At 39.3% G+C, this 12320-nt stretch overlaps 1 protein-coding gene across 4 annotated transcripts in view; it reads right to left on the minus strand.

Moving 5' to 3' along the window:
• LOC139687257 (afadin-like) overlaps nt 1-12320 on the minus strand; it is a 266733-nt gene that overhangs the window by 47088 nt on the left and 207325 nt on the right. For all 4 annotated transcript variants that reach the window (XM_071584395.1, XM_071584394.1, XM_071584393.1 and 1 more), the window contains 5 exons: nt 11502-11828; nt 8834-8984; nt 3828-4013; nt 2524-2936; nt 593-719 (listed from right to left, as the gene is read on the minus strand). In XM_071584395.1, the coding sequence (XP_071440496.1) occupies nt 593-719; nt 2524-2936; nt 3828-4013; nt 8834-8984; nt 11502-11828 (1204 nt within the window). The remainder of the gene's footprint in view (nt 1-592; nt 720-2523; nt 2937-3827; nt 4014-8833; nt 8985-11501; nt 11829-12320) is intronic.

The raw sequence follows: 12320 nt of genomic DNA on the forward strand, positions 1-12320 counted from the left end.
ATATTCAAATAAAATTACCTGAAATATATTGCACACATGGAAACTTTGATAAAAAATTTAAAGAGGAAAATTATGAGAAAATACAACTCAATGCCACACAATAAATAGAAACATTAGAATTGTAAAAAGAGAGTAAAAAGACAAGCATCATAACACACATTGACCTCTCCCAAAACATAAAAGCCATCACCTGTGATTTGTACTATTCAAATTTGATTCAGCAATGGGAACAGTAAATACAAATGCCATCTAATGCAATTCTATCACTTACACTAAGGTATTCTTCAGGACACCCCATAAAGGCATATCGGAAAGGAATGATGAACCTCATTGAAGGTACAAAACATATCTCATGGTAAAACACACAAGGGAATTTCCATACTCATGCAATATGCTTAGTTTACGTTTTAGACATATACATAAAGTGAAGTAAATGCACTACACAATCCATGAACTATAACAAATAAAGAGTAACACATTCAAATTTTCAAGAAGTTAATACATGGGTCTACAAATTTTCATCCTCATGGACAGTTACAACTGATATTAATGTCTAAAAAACTCATCCACTAAGAACCCGAGGAAGACAAACCTTCTCTTTCTCTTCCCGATCCCATGGATTTGTGGCAGCATAGGGGAACTGCCGCTGGTGGCTCTGTGAAGAGGTACTCGTTGGATAGAATGAACCTTTGGGTGGGTCTCCAGCACTTGCATTATACCTGACAGCAGGGAAAAGATATTATTTTTCTAAAAAACAACCCAATCCTTCTAACCTCCTCTAAATAAATACAGATTTGAGAGAAATTAATTTGTAAACATCTAGAAAATTACAATTGAAGACTGAACCACACTTTTTGAATCCTCTAATTCAACAGTACCTCAATATCATTCCATGCTCCACCACCAACTTGGGAAGGATACGAGGGATCGGTAGAATATGTGACAATTAGAACCTCATTCTCAGAACCCTTGGTCCCAACAAAAAAGATCTACTCACATTTAATAGTGTTGCATAAGCTGTGAGGCCTCAAAGGCTCTCAACAAAAGATACATACATCAGGACTGCAGAGCTCTGCAGTTTATTCTATTTCAAACATTGGTGCAAAGTACAAAATTCAGATCAGATTGAGAGTGAATTGAGATAACCCTACGAAGATACGCATTGAGTTTCTAGAGACACTAGGACCAAAGCATGCTTCTCCAAGTGATGCACAAACAATCCAATACTTTTGTTTATTTTTTACAGAAGTTCATTTGAATAAAATTGCTGGGGAAACAAATGCATATGACACAATTCCTCAGTGGTGATAGACGTCTTACTCCAAATGCCTGGGCAAAATATTGAGAGAAAAAATCCCACCTCTTTCCAGGGATTCTTCTGACAATGAAATGCAAAGTAGAAAAGAGTAAACATTCATCTACACATCAAGGTCAGGTAAAAGACGGGGAGATGCGATCCATTTCTCAATCCTATAGTGACTATTTGGGAGGAATAGATATATCAGACATGATGATACCTACATAGATGAAAAAGCTACGCAGGAGAGCAAACTAAATTTTATCAATAAAGAATACCATTTCATTGCATGGAAATAATATTTTTTCAATAATAATATGAAAAAACAGAAGTTATCTTTTTTATACATGATATTTTGATTTGTTAGATTTTTCATTCTAAAAATTAAGGTCAACCCAGTAATTCTTCCATGATTATAAGTCCTAAATATATCTCCAGCATTGGGTAAAAAACTTTGGAGAAAGAAAAGGCAGAGATTGCACGACATGGATGTCCATTATCACCAGTTCTTTCAATAAATATGCAGAGGAAATGGTATAAGAGTCATGGGAAGAGTTGGAGGTTGGAGTGAAAGTCAGTGGAGATCTCTTCAGTTCCATTTGTGGATGGATCACACGATAATTAGCAGTTCTACCAAAGGATTGCAATTATTACTATGCGCATAGTAGAAAGGATATGAGAGACATGGAATGAGAATTAATCATGAGAAATGAAATATTGATAAAATGAGCTCTTATGGCTAGTAATATTGAATGAATGTAAAACTCCAACAAACGTAAACAGTTTACCTTTCTAAACAAAGTACAAATGAAATTAGTTGCTAGCGCCAAAAGTCAAGAAGGGGTTAAAGGTAAAAAGGAGAGGATAAGAAAGGTGAATACGAATATGCGTATTTCGGAAATTTTGTCATTGAGGCAAGAGGATAAGCATAAATCAGAGGCATTCAAGATGCCAAAAGATACAAGTATTAATGGCTAATAGTACTGACAAAGATGCAAATGAAGTGATTCCATACAATTTTAAAGCTTTCATATGGAAAAAAGTCCTCTTGTCTTACATGCGGAGTCTCCTTTTCCACAGATAAGAAACCTCGACAATAGGAGGAGCAAGGAAAATAAAACTAAAACCAATGAAAATGTGCCATTGTAGAAAAGTTTGAAAATAAAATGGATAGGCATCACATGAAATAAATGCCTGAGTTAGCACAGGGGCATAAATCAACTCACCGTCCCTCGTTATTCAGTTCACTACTGGCAGCTGTGGTGGCGGTGGACCCCTTTGGCACCCCCTGGTACAGGGGGTGTGTTGAGGTTGGTGGGGGTGGGGGTGGAGGGGGGGAGTCCCTGTACACATCTTCCGGGGGGGGCGGGCGTAGGGGGCCCACGTCACCCGTCGTACCAAGGGGTCGAGGCTTGGGGGCCGTGGGAGGGGGGGCACCACTGCTGGCGACACCCCTGGCACTTGGCGGCTGTGGTGAAGTGGGGGAGAGGAGGGTGCCATGGTATGGGGAGGAGAATCCACCCAGGTGCTGAACATTGCCTGGCTGATGGTGGCTGTGGTGGTGGCCAGGGGAGTTCTGGGCACCATCAGGGTACCCCGTCATCTGGGAGTAGGCGCTGCCCTTTTGCGGCTGCGTGGGCTGGAAGTTGGGGGGGGGGGGGGGCAGGGGGAAGAGACAACGTGAAAATCATTAGAATCATAATATGCTGCACCACTACAAGCAACTATCACTCAACTGTCAACTTCTATGCATAGAACTATAAAGACAAAATGAAATATAGTTATTTGGACAAGGGAACATCAATGAGTTGGGAAATCATTAGGATCAATCTGCAATTATTCATAATAAAAATAAAGATGATTTAGATAGATATATTGTACTTGGTAGGTCGCGGTAGTCCAGGGGGTGAGCGTTGGACTGTTGACCAGAGGGGCCCGGGTTCGATTCCCGGGTAAGGCACTCTGGGCACCTGCAGCTCCAGCCAAGCTATGTGATTTTTCGGGTACCAGATCTTCCTAGAAAACCATAACCGGTACAGGGAAAGGAACTGGCCCCCCTACCCTGTTGTGTGAATTTCACACGCCATTGGGCTTAGTACTGGGTGAACTCTACCATCACCTACCAAACCGACCTTCGGGTTGATTACTGTGTCTATGGTTTATGGTTTCATTGTATTTGGTGGCATATAACTTTCCCAAAAGAATGATTCAAAATCACCTTGGATCTTACATGTAATGGGCTTCAAAAACTTTTCTTCTTAGACAGTCCCAACCAAAATGGTGATATCTTATACTCCAGTCTTTCAAGCTCTCAAATGTGGCAATGCCAATCTTCTATACGGACATATTTTGACAGCAGTTGGTAAAATTTAAGTATGCCAGAGAAACGCAACAACCTTAAAAAATTGTATGATTAAAACTGAAGTTTAGATACAAAAACTAGTTAAGTTTTTTCACGTTAGGCTCTCTCTTACAAATGAGAATTACAAATGTAATGCAGGAGGAGGGGGCTGGGCTGAACTGGACTCACCTGCGCAAGGTGGGCGCGGGGTGGTGCATGGTGTTGGTGGTGGAGGTGAAGGGGAGGGGAGGCAGACGCTTGAGGGGGTCGGCCCCCCTCACGCCTACGCCGCACCTCCTCCTGCATCTCCTGCAGCTTTGCCTCCTGCCTCATGAAGTCCCTCGATGACTGTGACCGTGGCACCGACTGCAGCTGCTGCAAAGAGGGCCAATACCATCGTATTCACCAACGCGCCAGCAGCTCAAAAACTTTCCTTCATCTAAATATGGCAAGGGGCTCATGAGGCATAAAACACTCGGGCCTCATCACCACAACACTATGCAAGTGCATGCAAACTCCTGCTGAGCTTTCAATGATCTCATAAGGTCAAACTGAGCAGACAATATGTCCACACAGCTACATAATCAAGACAACAGCTTTTTCAGATATAGATCACAAGACCTAAAATAGTCTGATAATAGTGGTCCAGATGTCCTTGACCTTTTGCGCTCAGATGTCGAGCATGACTCGACATGGCTATCGCCAGCACCAGCTTGTTTGCCTAGCCATGAAGTTTCGCCCCCATGGAAAAGGCAATTTTGCATTTTTTTTTTCAATTAATTCTCTTATTGCCATGAGCAGCCAAGGATGAGTGAAAAATTACAACTATGACACATGGATTATGCGATAAATAAATAAAGCATAGCTATAATACACCTGTGCATAAATACTGATTTGGCCTGATACTGCAACCATAGCAGATTGTTGTTTGTGTCTATTTACTGTCTTGTTAGCACTCTTGTTGTTTTATCTTTCTCATTTTCCTGCTTCTACCCGCAATTCCTGTTTCTGGAAGGTTACCAGGGATCTTCAAGGAAATTTCAGACAATACTTGCTATATTTATTACTATGGTTTTCTGCATGGTTATACAAAAGTTGTTGTTAGCCCTTAACTTATTTATACTGTCCTTAAGATTTTTTGGGCTAAGACCGGGCCTGGCCAATTAAGACCTGGAAAATGTGGGAGCAGGAGTCTATCTGGGCTGATTCATAGTATTTATGAGGATGGAATCTGGCAGGAAGACTTTGTCAGATCAGTGCTAGTTCCTATTCCGAAAAAGGTAAGGGTTACATCATGTGAGGACTACAGGACAATTAGTTTGATATCCCGTGCAGCTTAAGTTGTTCTTAGGATCATAAACAAAAGGATAGAGAGTAGGGCAAATGATTACTTAGGGGATGATCAGTTTGGGTTCAGGAAGGGGAGAGGTACGCGCGATGCCATTGCAGGAATCAGATCACTAATTGTGAGGAATATAGAATTCAATTGGGGTAAATTTGCATGTTTCATTGATTTTAAAAAAGCATTTGATAGAGTGAATCGGGGAAAACTAATGAGTATATTGCAGAAAATAGGAATATATTGGAGGGACAGGAGGCTGATCTACAACTTGTACCAGTCTCAAAATGGAGTCTCAAGCTTGAAACTGGTGTGAGCAAGGGATGGGTAGTCCAAATGGGGAATGCTAGGAAGTGATGTAAGGTAGGGTTGCCCATTTTCACCGGTACTGTTCAATGTATATGAGGAGGAAATGTAAAATATATATTACAAAGGTAATTTGGTTTGGTGGAAATGTAAATATAAATATTACAGTTTAAGAGGATGCCTCGGTAGCTTAAGTGGCTAAAGCACTCGACCGGATATTGAGGGATCTGGGTTCGAATCCCAGTCAAGGCGAATGATTTTTACACTCTGAAACTGTTGCATTGGATTACAAAGGTAATATGGTTTTCCAGAAAGAGAAAGGATAAGTTCTATGTTAAAACAGGAGGAAAAAAATTAGAGCCGGTATGTCTTTCAAAAGTGCTTTGGACCATATTAGTCTGAGAAGTACAGACATAAGGAGAAGAAAAGCACCAGACAAAGAGGCTTTCATAAGGAGGAGGGAATCGATGACAAGGACGATGAGCATGTATGTTAAGAAAAGGCTTGTCAAAATATGGCTAACTGAACGTGGGTTATAGGCATAGATTGGAGGCTTTTGAAATGTGGGTGTGGAGAAGGATGAAGAAATTGAAGTGGACAGAAAGGAAAACAAATGAGGAAGTGCAAATTTTTTGTTGGAAGAGGAGAGGGGATTGTTGGAAGAACTCACAAGGAGGTAGGAAAAATGGATGAAGAGCAAATTGCTTGGCAGCGGGATGTTGAAGACTGTAATAGAGGGGAAATTGTTACGCAAACGAGGAAGGGACAAGAATAGGATAGAATGTTGAATGGGATGAAGGGAGGAAGGAAGTACACAGAGATCAAGAAGGACTTGATGTAGAGAGGATGCTGTATTGTGTATTGTTAGGAGAAACAAAATATTTACTTGGTAGTTGTGTCCATCCAAAACCAACCTTAACTGCTAGATTACCTATCAAAAAATTAATTTGGTACATTCACATGAATATTATTATTATTATGAATTTGAGACAGTTAAAAAGGATATTATTTTGAATATAACAAATAACTGATGCTGAAATTTAAATTATATCACACTTTGGTCATTCATTTACTCCTCAAATATTACAAGAGACAGTGATCATAATAATAATAATACATTTTATTTGTCGAGTAATCAAGTTGTTACAACTGTAATACTTGATGGAGGACATATCAGGGGAAAGTAATAAAATTCATACAATGGATACAAGACACGTATCAGGCATTATCAAGAAATTCAGCAATTGAATAAAACATTTTTATTTTAAGTCCCTAAGCAGATTGACTTCAAATGCAGCCACACTTTTTTGGGCCTTTGGGGACCTTACTTGGAGTAACAAAAGATGCAACATTTTTAGAAATAACCACGTGTTGTATTCTATCAAATAGGTAGGATTTAATCCAAACATTAGGTATGCCACGAATACCCATCCAGTGGAGTTTCTTAAGAAGTAATTGGTGGTCAACATGTTCGAAAGCTTTCGATAAATTGAAAAACGTTGCAGCTACTTCCATTTTTTTATCTAGAGTGTTTAAAGTCTGGGTTATTAACTGATAACTAAGCAGAAGATGTAGATTTATATTCCCTAAAACCATGCTGAGATGGTGAAAGGAGATTGAAAGCCTCTAGGTAAGAAATTAACCTAACATAGAATGCCTACTCAAATATTTTGCTGAATTGATTCAGCAGAGAAATTGGATGGCAGGAGTTCTTGTCATGTCTATCACCCTTGTTTTTATAAAGTGGAATGACTTTTGACACCTTCAGAGGAGATGGAAACACTCCTAATCGGAAAGATTCATTCAAGAGAAAATGAAGAGGCTGCATAATCAAGTCAATAGATTGCTTAATAATGCAACTGGGATTTCCATCAATTCCAGAGCTTCGTTTTGTACCTATATTCTTCACTATATTTTTCAGTTCAGATTTTTTGAGGCGATAGAAAAATAGGGACTTAGAGTGGGTAGCAGCAATATCATAGCATTGGAAAAGGTTTGCTTTTAATAAACCTCATCTCCCACTAAACTGATGTTTAACTTATAGATACTTCCACCCCATGGTTTCATTGCCATAGTCGTTTGAAGCAGCAAACTTCCGTTTATTTTGAAAAAAAATGATTTTCTTGGGGTGATTAAACACTTCTATTTAAAAGGTTGAACTCAGAAAGAGATCAAAGCTGAATTGGATGAAGATCATAGAACATTTGCCCATATCTGTGACAGTAAACAATTGGGTAAATGAGTTTAAATGTTTATAGCCATACATCCACAAAAGATCAACATGGTTTGGGATGCCAAGCGGCAGCGACTTCCTCTGAAATGATTGATGATATCCATTATGTGGTTTTGAGAGATCAATGAATCAAAGTTGATGAAATAATTGAGGCCACAGGCATTTCTCAAGGTATGTACAGTGTTTTAATTTTGCAAACAAAATTGGGTGTGAAAAAAATCTAGGCAAGATGAGTGCTTCTTTTGCTTTCAGTCTAGAATAGACACAATTGTTTGGTCGATTTGGAGGCTACTTCATAATCCTGATTTGTTTCCACATTGATACATTAATGTGAACGAAACATGGATACACTCCAGGGACAAAGACACAGTGAAAACAAGACTGTTTTGAAAGACAATCAAACGCCAAAAAAGGCAAAAACAGTGACATAGGACGACAGAGTGATGACCGAGGTTTTTTGGCATGCTCACAGAATCAACTGCATCAATTACTTACACATAGGACAAACGGTAAATCAAAGGTGTGTATTATGCCGCGTAATTGCACCTGATGAGCAAAGAAATCAAGGGAAAACATCCTCAGCTGGCAGAGAATATTATTATTTCTCATCACAGCAATGGATGGGTGCACATACACATAGTTTCAATGGCAAAATCAATGGAAATTTGAGTTCAATTCACAACAGCATCCATTGTATTCACCAGATTTGACCCTACAGTGATTTCATTTTTTCCACATTTGAAATAATGGCTTCGGTGGAAAACACTTCATCTTGAATGAGGACTATATTTTACACACAGATACCATTTTTGAGAACTTTGTGAAACCATGATTTTTGGGTGGCTTTAAAAAGTTGTAGAAACGGTGGGACGAGTGTAATAAGCTAAAAGACAATTATTTGTTGTCTCAGGCGTAACTTTGTGGAATTTGCATAACATATTGAAATGTAATGAAATAATTGACTTTGTAATTCCACACACTTTAAGTGTGTGGAATTACAAAGTCAATTATTTCATTACATTTCAATATAAAAGACAATTATGTTGAAAATTAAAAAAAAAAAAATTACCCAAAATGATGTTTTTCTTTTTTTTCTATGGACTTATTTAACTACCATAGTACTGCAGATTTAGCTTAAACTGTACAGCCACTCATCTCACAAAATCTGCACTAGCAAGTTTTACCATAATTCCTACACAAATATGGCTTCCCCAACTCACTAAACACCATACATTACCTATCAATGGTACTTACATCACCATGATAACATTACAGGAGTCCCATCATGATTGTTAACGCTATTGAAGAAGTAAATACCTGGATTGGCTGAGGCCCATTTTGTGGTATATAAGCAGATACTGGTCTATCGCGAGTGCCATTCGACCCACTAGCCATGTCCACCTGTCGATGCAAAGATGACTGCGAACCCCTCAGGGCAGAAGGCTTGCCGCTGCCTCCCTGAGTCACCCTGCAACCAGCACCATTGACACACAATTTATTTTGGTTCAACACATCCCTCAATAATAACACACCATACTTTAATTGTCAAAATTTTGAGATATGCAATCAAATCCCACATATGCATCATTGGCATTTACTTTTGCCCACAAGTCACAACATTAATATCAGGTCCCGTAACATTTCCTATTATTCCAATACATGTGGAACTCTTTATTTAAATGATTTCATATTCTGGAATTCTGACTCATTCCAGATGTCAGTCACCAGTTCTTGCATTTTTCATGCTTCATCCTGTTTGGGTCAGAATTCCTTTCAATGCCTCATAATTTCAATGTACGCCAGAAATGAATCGTCTCCCACAGGTGTTACCACAATGAATAAGTTACATAACTAACTCCTTGTTGGACATGTCATAGCACCAATCTTTTTCCTGCAGACTGAGACTGCGAGTTTAAGTAGTTCACATTTCTGTCACCAATAAACGCCTCTACTGCTCACCCTTTTCTGATTCTTTGCTAAAACCATTCACATGACTGCTTGCTCTCTCTCATCTTTTCTCAGGTCTATTTGCATGCAACGAAGTCAAAGCAGATTCTTTCAAAAAGCTGAAAAAAATGAGTAACCACTTTAGGATATGAAATTCGATCTGGTGCTTCCCCGGCGTATTTACTGGATGAAGTTTTCTCGGGTCTTCCAACTGGGTCAGGAATTCCATGCTGGCTGATGTTTCGATGCATGACTTGTGCATCGTCCTCAGCGTAGATGGGGACCTCTGCGGACGATGCACGAGTCGGTATCAAAATGTCGGCCAACATGGAACCTTTGACCCCGTGGAAGACCCAAGAAAACTTCATCAAGCGATATGAAATTCGTTTATTCCAGCATATGGTGACACAAATTGAAGAGGAATAGAAAATTAAATCATTTAAATACAGACTTCTCCTTTTTTTGGATAAATATGAAATTTTACAGGAACTGATATTTAAAATGTAAATCGTGGTAAACTGTAAATTCTGATAACAAAAATACATTAACTACAGGTGGTCATGAGATTTTTGTGATGAATAATCATTAGACCAAAGTTTAAATAACACTCAATCTTTCATTCTAAGGTCTCATGAGATCAAAAGGATAAATGGACTTTGTACTTAGGAAATCTCTAAATATCCTCACTTGATACCCGTACTTGGTGTGTAATTGAATATCATTGTTTCTTTGGGTTAAAGCTACATTATTTTTTGACATACTTTGGTGGATAACCATTTACCAAGGCAAATTGTTTGATAAGTTTAGCCTCTTTTTCTAATTCTTATTATGTGTGTGGCACATTCTGAAGATGATTGATCACAGAAAAAACAACAAATGATATCCTTATCCAACAGCATGTTCCAGAAAAAATCATTTATGCCATTCTTTTACTTGATAAAGGTATATTGGTTAAGTAGTCCGTGTAGGCCACTTGGTGAGTTTGAGCGCACATAACAGAAATTATCTCTTTAATCAGTTTAACAAAGGTTTAGTACAACGTGTATGAAAAGTCTGCATATGAAAATTTTATTTGCTTAGGGGAAGAAATGGTTATGCGACTACCCCATCATGGTAACCCAGATAAACCATGCATGTAATTGCAAAACTTTCGCAGGTAGAGAGAGGTCATTCATGATCCTACACATTGCCCCATGGCAACACTCTTCAACTTGTGGCTACAATTAGCATTAACATACACAAGTATAAACACCCTTTTTTTCAACAATTTTTCACCAGGAACTTTGGAATCACTTCGTAAATCTTGGGTATTTTTTTCCCTCAAGCTCTTCAGTACATGTTCATTTTATCTGGTTTTAAAGCTGAAATTACTGTCAATCATATTCTATCATCAGTGCTTTCAAATGCTCTGGAATGGTTTTACTGTGTCACTGCCAGCACTCATGATGCACCTTTTTCATAAATAAACGTAATATTCCTCCTAAACAGCATAGCCAGCCATAGAAGTTACCAGGGCGCAAGTGTTTAGCAAGCTTTCTATAGCCTTGTGTCTTGTAGGTCAGTGTCATGCATTGCTGGTCAGAGTGATTGTTCATACACATATTACTTGAGGTTAGCCACCCACTATCTTTAAACTTCCAGCAGCATAATTTCCAGAACCTGCCTTTCCATTTGGTGGAAATTTCATTCAAACCTAAGAGCAAATAGATGGATCTTTGCCTTCTCCTTTTTCAGATAGGGTTATGTGCAAAGCAATACCTAACTACCAAACGAAACTGATAAGAACTGATAATGGTATAATCAGTAAAAATTTGAAGAATAGGTCAGTAAGAACAGTTATATGAAAAAAAGTGCTTGTTCAAGAACTGGTAAGATAAGCCCCAACATTTACTTAGATGGTATCAGTTATTCACATTCATTTGCTCACTGAGGCGGTGCAAGTTATTCACAGGCCTGAGTGATGGGGCCACACAACATCCTCACACCAAACAGAACAGCAATTCACCACCTCATTCCTTGGAGATGTTTCTTTTCCTACCTTATGTCTTCAGCCGGCCCTGGTGGGCTCACAAGTTTCCCACGGTTTGGGCTAGAAGGGGTGAAGCCATTGAGGCCCTGGGAAGTCTCTGGTTGCTGGCTTCGGTATATACTGAGGTTTTGATAGAATCGCTCCCCTTCGGCACCTTGCTGGGAGGGGTTGGATTGAGGCTGAGATGGAGGCCCAGCACCCTGTTGCGGAGGGGAGTACTGGTGATGCTGTTGGCTTAGGCTGACCAACCCAGGGTTTGACGCCTGCCTAGCACCCAACCCTTGCTGACCAGGCACCGGAGCGGGGCTGCGGGGCTCACTGAGATTCTGACTCGATCTGGAACAAGAATTTGCGGCGGCAAAGGCAAGAGCATTTATCAGCAAGGTGAAATCCTCAAGAGCCTAAGAAAATTGGATCACCAATGACGCATCCAAGACTACAAGGGACGGCACAATGGGGCACCTCATTTCAAAACACACTTCACATCAAGCAAATAAATGACATTATTTTATTGAAGCCATTCTTCTGAATCAATGTTTGTATTGTATTATTCATCCCAAGGGGCACGGGACAGAGTTTGAAATCTGTTAGGTTTTCATTCAGAGCCTGAACTAATTGTATCAAGCATAAAAAACATTTTCACACTTTTAAGCTTTTGGCACCACGTAACACTACAATGTACTACTACAACTTCAAAGTGTAAAAATTGTTCACCTCAACTGGGATTCAAACCCAGATGCCTCGATACCCAGCCGAGTGCTTTAGCCAGTTGAGCAACTGAGGGGTCCCCTTACACTCCAAGATTTTGCAGGTTTTAAAGGAACAAGA

This window comes from Hetaerina americana, unplaced genomic scaffold (genome assembly GCF_022747635.1).
Source record: "Hetaerina americana unplaced genomic scaffold, ioHetAmer1.1.p SCAF_187, whole genome shotgun sequence".
Taxonomy (NCBI): Eukaryota; Metazoa; Arthropoda; class Insecta; order Odonata; family Calopterygidae; genus Hetaerina; species Hetaerina americana.